The sequence below is a fragment of the Equus przewalskii genome, chromosome 25 (assembly GCF_037783145.1).
Source record: "Equus przewalskii isolate Varuska chromosome 25, EquPr2, whole genome shotgun sequence".
In the NCBI taxonomy this organism is placed as follows: Eukaryota; Metazoa; Chordata; class Mammalia; order Perissodactyla; family Equidae; genus Equus; species Equus przewalskii.
In genome coordinates this window covers 44,741,219-44,754,570 of record NC_091855.1, presented here as the reverse complement: position 1 = coordinate 44,754,570, position 13,352 = coordinate 44,741,219, and the positions used below count along the sequence as shown (strand labels likewise).

The 13,352-nt window shown below is 44.9% G+C and overlaps 1 protein-coding gene across 4 annotated transcripts in view; it reads left to right on the top strand.

Moving 5' to 3' along the window:
• The first annotated feature begins 1,705 nt into the window (after positions 1 to 1,705).
• PPP1R13B (protein phosphatase 1 regulatory subunit 13B) overlaps positions 1,706 to 13,352 on the top strand; it is an 89,668-nt gene continuing 78,021 nt past the window's right edge. For 2 of the 4 annotated variants that reach the window (XM_070593386.1, XM_070593382.1), the window contains exon 1: positions 1,706 to 1,946. In XM_070593386.1, the coding sequence (XP_070449487.1) occupies positions 1,938 to 1,946 (9 nt within the window). In that variant the 5' untranslated portion in view covers positions 1,706 to 1,937. The other 2 variants (XM_070593393.1, XM_070593389.1) reach the window with 2 other exon arrangements.

Sequence of the window (13,352 nt, the reverse complement as noted above, 5' to 3'; positions counted from 1 at the left end):
TACTTAGAGCTTCCTCTTCTCTCCAAACCCTGCTCTCAGAAGAGACATGTCATTAGCCATTAATGCCCAGTGTGTTTAAGTTTAAAAATCCCTGGGTGATCCTTCTCCCAGGGACATTTGTACACTAAGCCTGCTTGCTAATGATAGCAAAACTACAGAAAACTACTATTTATGGCATAGCTACCACAGTGCCACAAACTGTGCTAGAAGCTTTTCCCACATGTCTGAACCTCCCCAAATCCCATGAGGCAGGCGCTATCACTTCTATAATCTCCCATTACAGAGATGGGCAAATTGAGATACAGAGAAATGTAGCTTGTCTAAGACCATACAGCAAGGGTGTGGCAGAGGCACTCTGTCTAACTGGAAAGTCTATGCTCTCAACCACGAACCCTCGTGGCCTCTGAAGAAGAGGGGTGGCTCTCTATGAAGAGGATGGTGGTTACTCCCCGCCCTCCTCCTCCCTCTTTGCCTCCCAGCCCCACCCAGCAGCCTTGAGCCTCTCAGAGGACCAGACAGGCTACAGAAGGACGCTGATCACCACCTGCTGCCATCTCCAAGGAGCTAGGCCCTTCCCAAAGTGGTTTATGGCCTTTGGTGTTTGGGGCCATAAACAGACCTCCGTGTTCTGGATGCTCGTGGAAGTTTCAGGGCTGCCTGTGGAGTACATCTGTCACAGTCTCACCTGTCAGGGTTCAAGTGAATGGCACAGTGTGGAGGGCACAGAAAGGATGCCTACCCGTTTGGCAGCCTTTACTAGGGTCTGCTCCGTGTCCTGCGCTGGGCTTTGGATACAAGGATGGTCCCGCACAGGTCTCTGTCACTCAGGTGCTCAGGCCAGAAGGAGTGGGGTGTCACGGGAGACAAGGAGACCGGACCCTAGAGATGAGGACTGTGCCCTGTCCTGAGACGTTCGAGCAGCGAAGCATGCTGGCACAGGTGGGCAAGGCGTTCTAGGCCAGTGGCACAGCCTGAGAAGGGCGAAGGCTCGCAAGCGGATACGTGCCCTGGAAAGCCGGCTGGCCAAGGGAGCAGGGCACCCAGAGCCGCAGAGACGCGGAATGGAGGGGCGATCGGCTGCCCAGGGCCGGAGACCCGGGCCGGTTCGTGGGTTCATCCTGAGCAATGAGAGGCCGGGTCACGAGGATGGTTTAGGGCGCACCCACTGCCCTCCGACCCGGCCCCTCTGCAGCAGCCTCGCGGCGCTCCAGGAGCCGGGGTCAGGCCGCGGTCAGACGCGGGCGCGCGCGCCGCCGCTGCGAATGCGCCCCGCCCCCGGCGGCCTCCTGGAGCCCGGGTTCGAGTCTCGGCTGGCGTGAATCGGGGTGGCACCGGGCTGGCCCTTCCCTCTTTGGGCCTCCTTTTTCCCATGCACAAGGTCTCCGAGAGTCCGGGCTCTCGGTCCGGCGCGGCCATGAGCCCACAGGACGATCCACGGGGCGGGGCAGCCGCCGAGCGGCCGACCGTCCGCAGCGGCCCGCCCCTCCCCCACCCGCTGCGGGAGCGCGGACGCGCACGGGCGCGCTCGCACCTGGCCGCCGCCGAGAGGGAGGGATGGCGGGCGGGGCCTAAAAGCCACGCCCCCCTGGACCCGCCCCCGCCCTCGCCGGGCCAATCGGAGGGGACGGATGACTCCGTGGGGGGCGACGCGCTGGGGGCGGGGCCTGCGGGGGCTGAGGAGCGAGCCCGCGGGCGGGCGGCGAGCGGCGGTCGGGCGGAGGCGGCGGCTGCGGCCGGTCCCGGGATAGCGACGCAGCGCGGCGGCGGCCGCGACCGAGCCCGCCAGGCTCCGCATCCCGCCGCAGCCGCCGCGTCGCTGCCGAGGGCCGGGGAGCGCGGCGGCGAGCGCGCGGCCTGTGAGGGCGGCCGGAGCGGCGGGCGCGGCGCGGCGCAGCGCGTCCTGTCAGGCGGCGAGGGCGCCGCGGACCCGCGCCGCGATGATGCCGGTGGGTGCGGGCGGCGGCGGCGGCTTCCTCCGTGGGCGGCCGGCCAAGCCTCCTTCCTCCCGCGGCTCCCCGCCCCCGGGGCTCGCGCGAGGCCGGCCGGGCGGGCAGGCGGGCGGGGAAGGAAGTGGCCTGGCGGGCGCGCCCGGCCCCGGCGCCCCCTGGGCTGGCCGGCAGGTGGGGGCGGCGCCGGGCTGTCAGCGCGGCCGGACTGGGCTCTGGGGGTCCGGGTCCGAGCCGAGGGTTGGGGTCCGGGCTAGCCCCCCCTGCGCCGCGGGGAACCCCTGTCCGGCGCCCCCCGCCCCCGTCCCCGGCGCGGCCCTTCCTGCGAGCCCCCCTGCCGGCTGCCCGGGAGGGAGGGAGGGAGGCGGGAGATGGAACTGGAGTGGCTTTTCCGTGGGCTCTGCCGGGTGGTCAGGCGGGGGGCGCTCGCCCGGTTTCGGGGTCTCGCGGCGCCTCGGTGACCCCGCCTGCACCGTGCCGGGGTCGCCTGCGGAGCCGGCGGCGTGGGCACCCCCGTGCGGTTCCCACGCTGCACACCCACGTTTCTCCGTAGTCCTTCCCTGATGCTGAAATCCTGTTGTATTTAGGAATTTACTTAGGGGACGGGTTCAGGGCCATTTTAGGAATTCCCTGTTACCGTGCCTTCGATATTTGTACTTTTCGCTGTAATTGGCCTGTTGTCACTGTGTTGTGAAGGTTGAACGAGGTTCGTTTGTGGTGGCGCCGCCTTTGTCCTGCCCTCAAGGATGCCTTCTACTAGAGAGAAGGCGCTGGTCGTTAGATTTGCCATCCTCCTACCCGACCTGTTCCTTCACCTGTGATCTAAAGAGCAGTGGGTGCTGGATTATAATTTTTCTAATCTGGCTTTTTGTCACGTAAATGTCAGGACTTATGAAAAAACGTAGGACTGGTGGTACCCAGTTGGGTATATTGGTTTTCCGAATGTCTATATAATAAGTACAATTCTCAAACACATTTATAGTGAAGTAACGACGAAATCAGTCTTTTAATCTACAATTTCTGCAGTGAAAATCACATTTCAGAAGGAAAGTGTCGTTTCTCTGCATCTTCTACCCGAATACTGTTATTCTGCTATGCTGCCCCCAAGGACGTTTAGATTAGAATTTTTTTTTCCTGATCTTTCAAGTCATTTCCTGTCTCTTGATAGTCTCTTCTCCCCTTTTTGAACTGATTCCAACACTTCGTGTTTGCAAAGTCTTAAGGTTTGACCTACTTGATCCTTAGATCCTTCTTTGGCTGCAGGGCCTGCTGGGTTTCTAAATGCTTGGTTTTAAATGAATGACTGTTTTGTAATGGAAGGAGAATTGGATGAGCATCAGAAGATCCGGACTCCAGTACTGGTTCTGCTGCTTTTCAGCGATGTGACCTTGAACAAATCAAGGTCTCCGAGCCTGGAGTTACCTCTGAATTAGGGATAAAAACATCCCAGTCTGAAGGCCGTGCTGAGGATCGGAGAGGATGATGTGTCCACAAGTGCCTGTCAAACAGAATGCCATGCAAATATCTGTTGTTGTTAATGTGGCTCTGAATTGTCAATTTCTAATTTTAACCTCTGCAAGATAATGCCTTTGGAAACTGTTCCCTCCCTAATTCTGCCTGGCTAGATTTGGAAAGGGCAGTATAGTGGTTTGGAATTTTGAAAGCAGTTTTCGTTAAATCCTGTAATAGTTGATCGTTGCATTGTACTATAGTAATATTGAAGGATGTCTGCAAAACTTTGGTTTCGTCATGGTGTAATGTTCAATTATAAATACTCTGTTAAGAAACTCGGCTTCCATTTTACATATGGTACATTCAGACATTTTACCTCTATTCCACATAGTTAGAGTTTCTTACCAGGTTTCCTTGTTAAGAGGTTTGTTTAGCTGGCCACTGGGAATTTTCTTCCTGATACTCAAAATAATCCAATATTGTTTTTTAAAAAACAGATTAATGATTTAAAACACTCTGCTTTTGTTTTAAAATGCCTTCTAGAAACAGATGGTATTTCTCTTAGTCTCTCTTTTGTGGCCTTTACTATGGTATTTCCTTCTTGATCCGTCAAAATACTACTTGTAGGATTCAGTCCTTTCTCTAATGCAGTTTGAGTTGGCTGTAAACTAAGAGAAGTTTTAAGAATGTGCCGTTCTTGATGCTATCTTAAACTATATATCCAACATATAAATAAGATTTTTCTTACTTAATTGTATATTTGGTGTTCATTCTTATGATGAATCATCGAAGGAAGATTGGATCGTATTTTGCATATTTTGTACAGAGCAGCACTGTCCAATAGGAATGTAATGTGAGCCACAAATGGCATTTTAAGTTTTCTAGTAGCTACATTAAAAAAAGTGGAATTATCTTTAATATCTTTTATTAACTCAGTATATCAAAAATATTATTTTAACATGTGATCTATATGAAAAATTTACTAATGTGTTATTTTGAATGTGTTTTTGTACTAAGTCATTGAAATCCAGGGTGAATCCAGTGAAGTCTTACGTTTGTGGTGCACTTCAGACTAGCACAGTTGCAGTGCTCAGTAGCTACGTGTGGTTAGTGGCCACCATATTGGACAACACAGGTTTAGAGTATACTTTATTTCTTTGAGAGTTGGCAGTTAGTGTGCAGTGTCCGTGGTAACTGTTAATTGATTAAATGGTTTACTGCAGCGCCCACTGTCTCAGCTGTAGGGAATAGATGGGAGAGTATCTGGCCATGTTCTCATCGGGCAAGATAAAGTCTTTGGAGAAGTCTTCAATTTGCCTGTTACGCAAAATTCCATGACTATCCACTTTTAAACAGTTATATTTTGGAATTTTCCCTTATTAAAATAGTGCTGCATTCTAGTATCTGTAGCCATTCACCTTTTTCTCAGTGGATGACATTTTAAAAATGTTTTCCCAAGGAAAAAACTGGCTATACTTTAAAGATTACTCCTTGACTTTTCCCTAAGATCTGGACCTAAAAGCATGTAGGGCATACCTGAACAACTTTGATAGAAATAAGATTTTTAGTAAAAATATCCTGATTCAGAGCATGAAAAGGATGAAAACTGCCTTGATCATTAGCCAGCATCATTCTTTTTTGTGTGTGTGAGAGGAAGATTGGCCCTGAGCTAACATCTGTTGCCAATCTTCCTGTTTTTGCTTGAGGAAGATTGTCGCTGAGTTAACATCTGTGCCCATCTGCCTCTATTTTGTGTGGGATGCTCCCACAGTGTGGCTTGATGAGTGGTGCTAGGTCTGCACCTGGGATCCGAACCTTCGAGCCCCAGGCCACTGAAGTGGAGCACTCCAACTTAACCACTGCACCACTGGGCCAGCTCCGAGCATCATTCTTTTTGAAAGAGAGTGAACATTTTGCAGCTGGTAAAACTTTTTGTGCATAGATGAAATACATCTGGTGAATGGCGCTAAGATACTTTTTTCTCTTTCAGAGGGATGTTGACTTGAGCAAAGGAAGTTCTATGGTTCTGAAGTGTGTTTTATTCATAAGGAAGGCACCCTGGTGATAGTGTTTTGGTAATGTTAGCAGTGTGACTAGCTGATTCCACTCATTTCTGTCCTAAGAGCCCTTTTGGCATATTCACTGTAGGCTCTGGGTTACATTAATTTGTGCTTAATGTTTAGCTCTCATTAAAGAAATATTCACTTATTTCAGGTATTCGCTTCCTTCTAACTACGTAGAAACATTTTGAGTACTGGAATAGATCTTTCTCTCTTTAAACCATCAGCTGTTGCATAATTGATACAACAACAACTTGGAAGTAGGGAGACTTAAGTTCTAGTCTCTACTTGTTAGTGACTATGTGACCCTTGGCCTTAATCTCTTTGGGCTTTAGTTTCTCATCACTAAGATGAGTTGGACCTGGTGATTTCCAAGTGTTTATGGTTGGTCCAGTAGTTGATATATAGCAGATACTTTCATGAAGGTCAGTAAGATTCATATGGGCTGCCTCAAGGGTTGAGGCAGCCTGGCGCTTGTCTCGGCAGCCTTTTACTCAGTTTGTTCACTTCCCAGGTGTCTTTGGATAGAGCAGATAGGAAGAGCCCAGGAGATGTTCACTGTTATGGTTCATTAATAATTAAGTCACTTGATAGACTTGAATTTACAGCCTAATTCAGTAAACAAAACACAAGACTGGACAAGAGTGTTTCTTTTAAACTCTAATTTCTTTAAAACAAAAATTACAAACATAATATTACCATTTAAAATAATAAAACTATTTCTAGTCTTTGGACTGCCCAGAAATTCATAAAAGGAAAAGCAAAGCCTCGATCATACAAAGATGTGTATATAAAACCTTTTATTGTTAGAGTTTTATTGAACTTAAAAATAGTCTATATGGATAACTCTTCTAAAGGCTACAGTATTAAGTACAGCCATAAAGTTTTGCAGCTATTTAACTTCCTACAGTTCAGTTTAGTAAGAGTGAGCACTTGGTGAATGGTCTCTTGTCATTCTGTGCTGAGGCACTGTGTCATAGGCTTTGTGGTAGTCTCTCTGTTTTTATGGAGAACTGAGGCTCAAGAAGTAAAGAAACTTGGCTGAGGTCCCCAGTTGGTAAGTGGGAAAACAAGGTTTGAAAACAAACTGTCTGACTCAAAAGCCTTTGCTCCTGGCCCTTGTGCCAGTCCCTTAAGGAGAGTTTGCCATAGTTAAGGCATTTTTCTAGAGGTGCTAGTAAATTGAGTTTGGCTAAATTTTTTCCCCTTATGCTTAGCTCAGATGGAGCTTCATATTTAAAAGAATCCCAAGGTGAATCTTTTTGATAAAAAGTGATAGTTTTCGGGGCCGGCCCTGTGGCGCAGGTTAAGTTCGCACGTTCCACTTCAGCAGCCCCAGTTCGCTGGTTTGGATCCCGGGTGCGGACATGGCACCGCTTGGCAAGCCATGCTGTGGTGGGTGTCCCACATATAAAGTAGAGGAAGATGGGCACTGATGTTAGCTCAGGGCCAGTCTTCCTCAGCAAGAAGAGGAGGATTGGCAGCAGATGTTAGCTCAGGGCTAATCTTCCTCAAAAAAAAAAAAAAAGTGGTAGTTTTCTCCATCTTGAATTTGGGGACAACTGTGTTTTAAATGTAAATGGGTTAAATGTATCTTTCCTTTCTCAGCATCCTGCTTTGAACAGTCTATGCCAGTATATATGCTTAACAGTTACTTAGGATTTTTAGTGTGATAGGAACTTAAAATATCACCAGGTTATTGTATTGAAGTTACATAAGTGGTTGTTGACATGTATTTTTGTGTGTGTTTGCACAGATGAACAGTGGTTTCTTAGCAAAAGTTCGATGAGATTTTGGTGCCTTGAAGTGCTGTTGCCATAGTTATTTCACAAACTGGTTCTAGGGCTGAACGGAGGGATGGTGGTAATCAAGTTCTATTGTGACACTTTCTTGGCTTGATTGCTTTATTTTATTTCACTGCAAAGATAGCTGTATGACTGTTGTTCATACTAATTGGTAAGCAAAAGCTGTTGTTACAGGATTTTGTAAAATAAAAATTTTCCATGGTGACATGGAACAATAAAAGACTGGAAAAATGAGGTAGTTTTGATTAAAATTAATAAATGACATTCAAAATATTAGTGTACAGTTCAGTACAGGATCTTGCTAGTGGCATTGTTAGTGTGTCTAGAGAATGTGTTAACTAAAGTTTTGGCAGAATCGTGATTTACAATATATGCTGTGATTGTAATCATCATAGCCCGAGCCCATGCAGAGGCCCTGTGGTGGGAGCACTCCCAGCGTCCTGGAGAGGCACAAGGAGGCCTGTGTGGCTGGAGCCAGTGTGTGAGGCGGGCAGTGGAGGTGAGGAAGCCAGAAAGGTGATGGTGGAAGGGGATGGTGTAGGGTCTATCCTACAGACAAAGGACGTGGAGAGAAATTTCTCTTGAAAGAAATGAAACACAGTAGTCTACTTACTGTTTTGTAAGTAGTTCTGAGTAATAGGCATTGCCTAGGTGACTTCACTGTAGCAGGTAAGAGAGTGGGCCCTGGTGTCACTTGGCTTAAGTGTGGCTTCTGGCATCACCGTTTACTGGCTCTCTGACCTTGGGTAAAGTTACTTGACCTCTCAGTTCTTTGTCTGTAAACTGAGGATAGTAATAGTTAACCTCGTAGGGTTGTTAGAAGGATCAGATGGATTATTAGTGAAAGGTGCCTGTTGTGTAGTAAATGCTCAGTAAATGTTAGTTATTTGTAATAAATTTCATTTCCTCTGGAAAGCTTTCATCATCTTTGCATTGACCAAATCCACTAGCAGAGGCACTCAATCTGTTATGTCTTTTTCTTTTTATATCATTCACATCCCATAAAATTCACCTTTTAATGTATACAGGTCAGTGGTTTTTAGTGTATTTACATGGTTGTACAACTCTCGCCACTGTCTAATTTCAGAACATTTTGCCTGGTGTGTCTTTGCAGTACTTGTCATAGTTGCAGTCTTAAACATTTGTTTGTGTGACTGATTAACGTCTGTTTCTTGTCATAGAATGTAAGTTTCATGAGGGCAGGAGCTGTCTTTCTCTCTCTCTCTCTGTTTTTTTTTTGTGAGGAAGATTGGCCCTGAGCTAACATCCATTGACAAGCTTCCTCTTTTTTTTTTTTTTCCTTTGAGAGAGATTGCCCCTGAGCTAACACCTATGGCAGTCTTCCTCTATTTTGTATGTGGGATGCCTTCACAGCATGGCTTGATGAGTGATGCATAGGTCCGCGCCGGGCATCTGAACCTGTGAACCCTGGGCCACTGAAGTGGAGTGTGTGAACTCAACTACTGTGCCACTGGGCTGGCCCCAGGAGCTGTCTCTTTTTATTTGCCATTTACCACCAGTGCCTATCCCAATGACAGGCCACATAGTTGGAGTTCAATAACTATTTGTTGAATGAAAGAAGATATGATGTGGAAAGAAGTGTTCGACCCCATTGTGAAGAGGTGTGTGTGTGTGCTGTAATGGGATTGGACTTGATCCTGTGGGTTATCAGAAACCACCAAACCTTTTTAAAAAGTAGAGTGATGCAATCAGATTTGTATGATAGAGAATTCTAGAGCCAGTGGAGGATAGACTGTGGAGTAAAGGAGATTAAAAACAGGAAGAGCAGTTAGGAGACCAGTTGGTGCAGGCCTGACTTGACCTGAAGAGGGAGAGAAAAATCCAGTCAATAGGAGGTAAAATAGATCTGATGGCGTGAACGTGTGTGAGAGAGTGTTTGGGAGTGAGTGTGATTGCTTGCATGTGTGTGTAAGTGTGCGCGTGATTGAGAGAGAGAGGGGAAGGAAGTGTAGTGGCTGGAGTTGAAGATAACAGGGTTATTGCTTCAGCAGCGAAGCCTGGCTTTCCTTTAGCTAAGATAGAGAACACTTGAGAAGGAATAGGTCTGGAGGGCTGTGAGGAATGAATGAGTTTGATTTTGGCTGTGTTAAGCTTGAGATGTCTGCTATTTCCCGAAAGATGTTGCTCTTAAATCTTAAAGTAAATGTATCAAGTAAAAAAAAATTTGCACTATATTAAGTGTTTTTTAATGTGTTTTTGGCATTCTAAGTTGCTGCCTGGGCATCTGTGGCATAGCACACATGTCATCCCTTGTACTTGTCAGTTTGCCTGATCAGCCCCACCCTGAGCCCCCAGTGGACCAGGCTTCCCAGGGCAGCGGCTGGCCTTGGCCTCCTCCATCTTTGTGCTCCCAGCACCTGGCAGAGTTTATATGCATGCTTTTTATAGCAGTGTCATCTGTGTCTCTTCTTTGATAGTTTGTGTTCTTTTTATTCTATTGTGTGTTTATATTTCTATCTAATTTCTTGAAAATAATATCGGTAAATAATAGTTAACGTCACAAATGATCAAAGTATAGACAGATTTTTGTGGTAGAACTAGAAATGAGAAATGAAGTTTGGTCAAAATGTGAAGAAAGATGAAGTAAAATTTGGTAATTTTAGGATTAACAGAAAAAACTCCAAACAATAGGAAAAGAGTATTTTGTGACAGGAAATACAGATGTCAAACAGTGTAGCACAGTGGTTATCAGCTCAGACTCTGGAGCCAAGACTGTCAGGTTTCAAATCTAGCTTTGCCATTTACTAGCTCTGTGACCTTGGACAGATTATTTAACCTCTTTTGTGCCTTATTTTCCTCTTTAAAATAGGTTTCTTAACAGTATATTTCAAAAGGTTGTTGTGAGGATTGTCAAATGTGTAGAGCGTTCTGTTAATATACGGAATAAGCACTGAATAAATGCTCTTTTTGTTTTCTCCGGCAACCATAGGCTTCATGGTGGACAGGATTCAGTTGGACAAGGGTCGTTAGTGCACTTTTATCCCACTGAGGTAGAATGCTTATGTTCTTCATGCTGAGAGAACTAGGTGGTAATTGCAGAATCTATCAAGTGGATAGCACAGAGAGAAGGAATAGTTTGCTTTTCTTAGAAATTAAAGTTGACCTTCTTTTTCCAGTACCTTCTGTCATCCAGACCACAGCTCAGAACCAGAGTAAGGTCCACTTCACTCAGTGTTCTATCAGTGAGCCGAGAAGCTCATGCCCTTCTTTCTGGTTGCTACCTGGATGACACCTTCCAGGCCCTTCTGTATAAAATGCCCCTCGGCATGCTGTGCTTTATTTCTCTTTATAGTACTTATGTCCATCTGGCATTTATTTGTGGGAGCTCCATAAAAGCAGGGCTCCATTTTCTTTTCCCACTGCAGTATTGCCAGGGCTTAGGACATTGCCTGCCTCTGGTAGGCATTCAGTATTTGTTTACCGGATGGCCTCAACAGGCATTTACCTGTTAGGGTTCATCACTTATATGCTGGGTCTATGCCAGGGCTGGGCACAGTCCCTGCTCTCAGTGAGCTCACGGTGGCGAGCAATCATGTAAACAAAAAATGCCATTCTAAAAGATAAGGACTGTAAGAGTGGCAGAGTGCAAGGTATAGCAGGGCACCATGGTGAGAGGAGTCTTCTCAACCTCAGGATGTCAGGGCAGTTTTCACAGAGGAGGTGACAGTTTAGAAGGATGAGGAAGGGGTGGGTGGAGGTGGTGGGGAAGGGCTTTTAGGTAGAGGATTTAACGTGTGCAGGGCATTGAGATCTGAATCCACATGCTCTGTTGTGGGAAATTGCCTGGAGCATGAAGCCAAATGAAGCAAGAGGGTGGCTAGAATGGGAGGCAGAGGTCAGATTCTGAGGGCCTGAATAAGAGGTTGAACTTGATCCTGAGAAAGATATGAAACTGTTGAAGGTTTTTTTTTTTTTAATGATGGTAAAATATCCATAACAAAATTTACCATTTTAATCATTTTTAAATGTACAGTTCTGTGGCATTAAATACATTCACATTGTTCAGCAACCATCACCACCGTACATCCCCAGAACTTTTTCATCTTCTCAAACTGAAACTACTGTTGCAGGATTTTAAGCTGAGTTGTAAAGTGCTCCAATTTAAGTTAAAGTTGGTACTAAGTGTCTGGAATTGATACGAGGCATCTGTTCATAATAGTTGAGGCAGAAAGGTCTCTGAGCAGTCAGAATAGTTGTCAAAGAATCTGGCATTGAAGCCAACTTGTAGGAAGCCCTCTTCAGCCCTCACTTAACCTTTATTTTTACGTGTTGCACAATTCTAATTTACGTTGCTTCTAAATCTTTAGACGGTGCATCTGAGGTTGCTAGAGGGGTGTAGTTGTGGGCAGACAGACTGCTGGAAACCATAGAAAGACACAGCTTTAAGTACAACCTGAGGTTGTGGTCTGAGGTCTGAGGGTGGGCAGCCTAACCTCAGTCAACACGAAAGATATCACAATTACAGATTACACACAGGGTGGTAGTTCAAGTTCCTCATGATGACTGAGTCATCAAGAAAAGAGTAAATAATATCAGTAATGTAGACAGCTGCTGGATACAATTTAGATGAGCTCTGTCCGATAGAAATATAATGTGAGCCACAAATGGAATTTTAAAATTTCTAGTAGCCACATAAGAAAGTAAAAAGAAACAAGTGAAATTAATTTTAATAATGTATTTTAACTTACTGTATCCAAAATATTATTAAACATGTAGTTAATATTAAAGCATTATTGAGATATTTTACATTCTCTTTTTTCTACTAAGCCTCTCAAATTCCAGAACATATTTTACACATGTAGTATATATTAATTCAGTCTAGCCACATGTCAGGTTCTCAGTAGCTGTTTGTAGCTAGTGGCCATATCACATGGACAGCACAGTTTCAGATTTTGGCTCAGACAAAAGGGTTAGACCCTCAACTATTCAGAGAATGCTATTATTCATAAGAATTAGTTCCTCAAGGATTATAGATGGCTGATGTTTCATTATAGTAATTTTTACTTACTAGTTTTTGCTTTTATGTTTGAAAAACTATTGAGAGGCAGTATAATGCAGTAGTTAGAGAGCACAGATTTGGGGGCAGATTGAGATTTGAATCTCAACTCTTTCATTTCCTGCTTGTGTGATCTTGGATGAGTTACTTAATCTCTCTGTGTTTCAGTGTCCTCATCTGTAAAATGGAGGTCATAGTAGTACCTACCTTATTGGGTTTTGTGAGGATTAAATGAGTTCGTTTATGTAAAGAACCTATAACAGTGCTTGGTGTATAGTAAACCCTATAGATGTGTGCTGTTATCCCCAAAATGTTTATTGTCTCCAAAAAGTTAAGTGATTTCAATTCAGTGCATATTAAAGACATTCTTGCTTTGGGGACTGCTTAATTTCAGATAAGCATTTAACAAGTTTTCATAGGTGAAGAAAAAATGTCAAATTATAATTTTGTGAGGATACTTTGTAATTGATGTCTTTGGGTAACTAATTTTCTTGTTTGCTGCAACATTGATGCTGCTTAGCAACCACAGAAATAGTGTAATTAAAAATTGAAGGATTTAGGATTATAATTAAAATTAGGAAAAATTTGAAAGGATGATTTTATCAACATTTAATTACTAGTGCTGTTATAATTAAACTCCTCTCTCTCTCTGAAATACTTTATCAGTCATACTATGTCCAGGGAGACTACTTAGTTCTAATTTTTTCCATTCCATTTCCATTAACCCTCTGGTTAGAATATACTGGTTCTAACCCATTGTTTTGAGAGTTTCACCTTTTACTATTATTTCTAAATAGGGTAGAAAAGAGTAGCAAAAGTAAAGCCAAAATATAAAAGATCACTGTTTACAAGTGGAACACGTTTCAGAGGAGGTCCTCTGTGACCTTCTAGAGTGAAGCATGGTTACAAACATGACCAAATTATGGTATGGTTATTTAAATGTCAAGTTTTTGGCACAGAAGAAAGCAGTGCCTAATGGGGGGTTGTTTAATCACAGCTGTTTTCATCTGTGATTGATTGGCAACCCTTCCCTGCTGTCTAGTGTATGGACCAGTTAAACAGATTTTCTCTA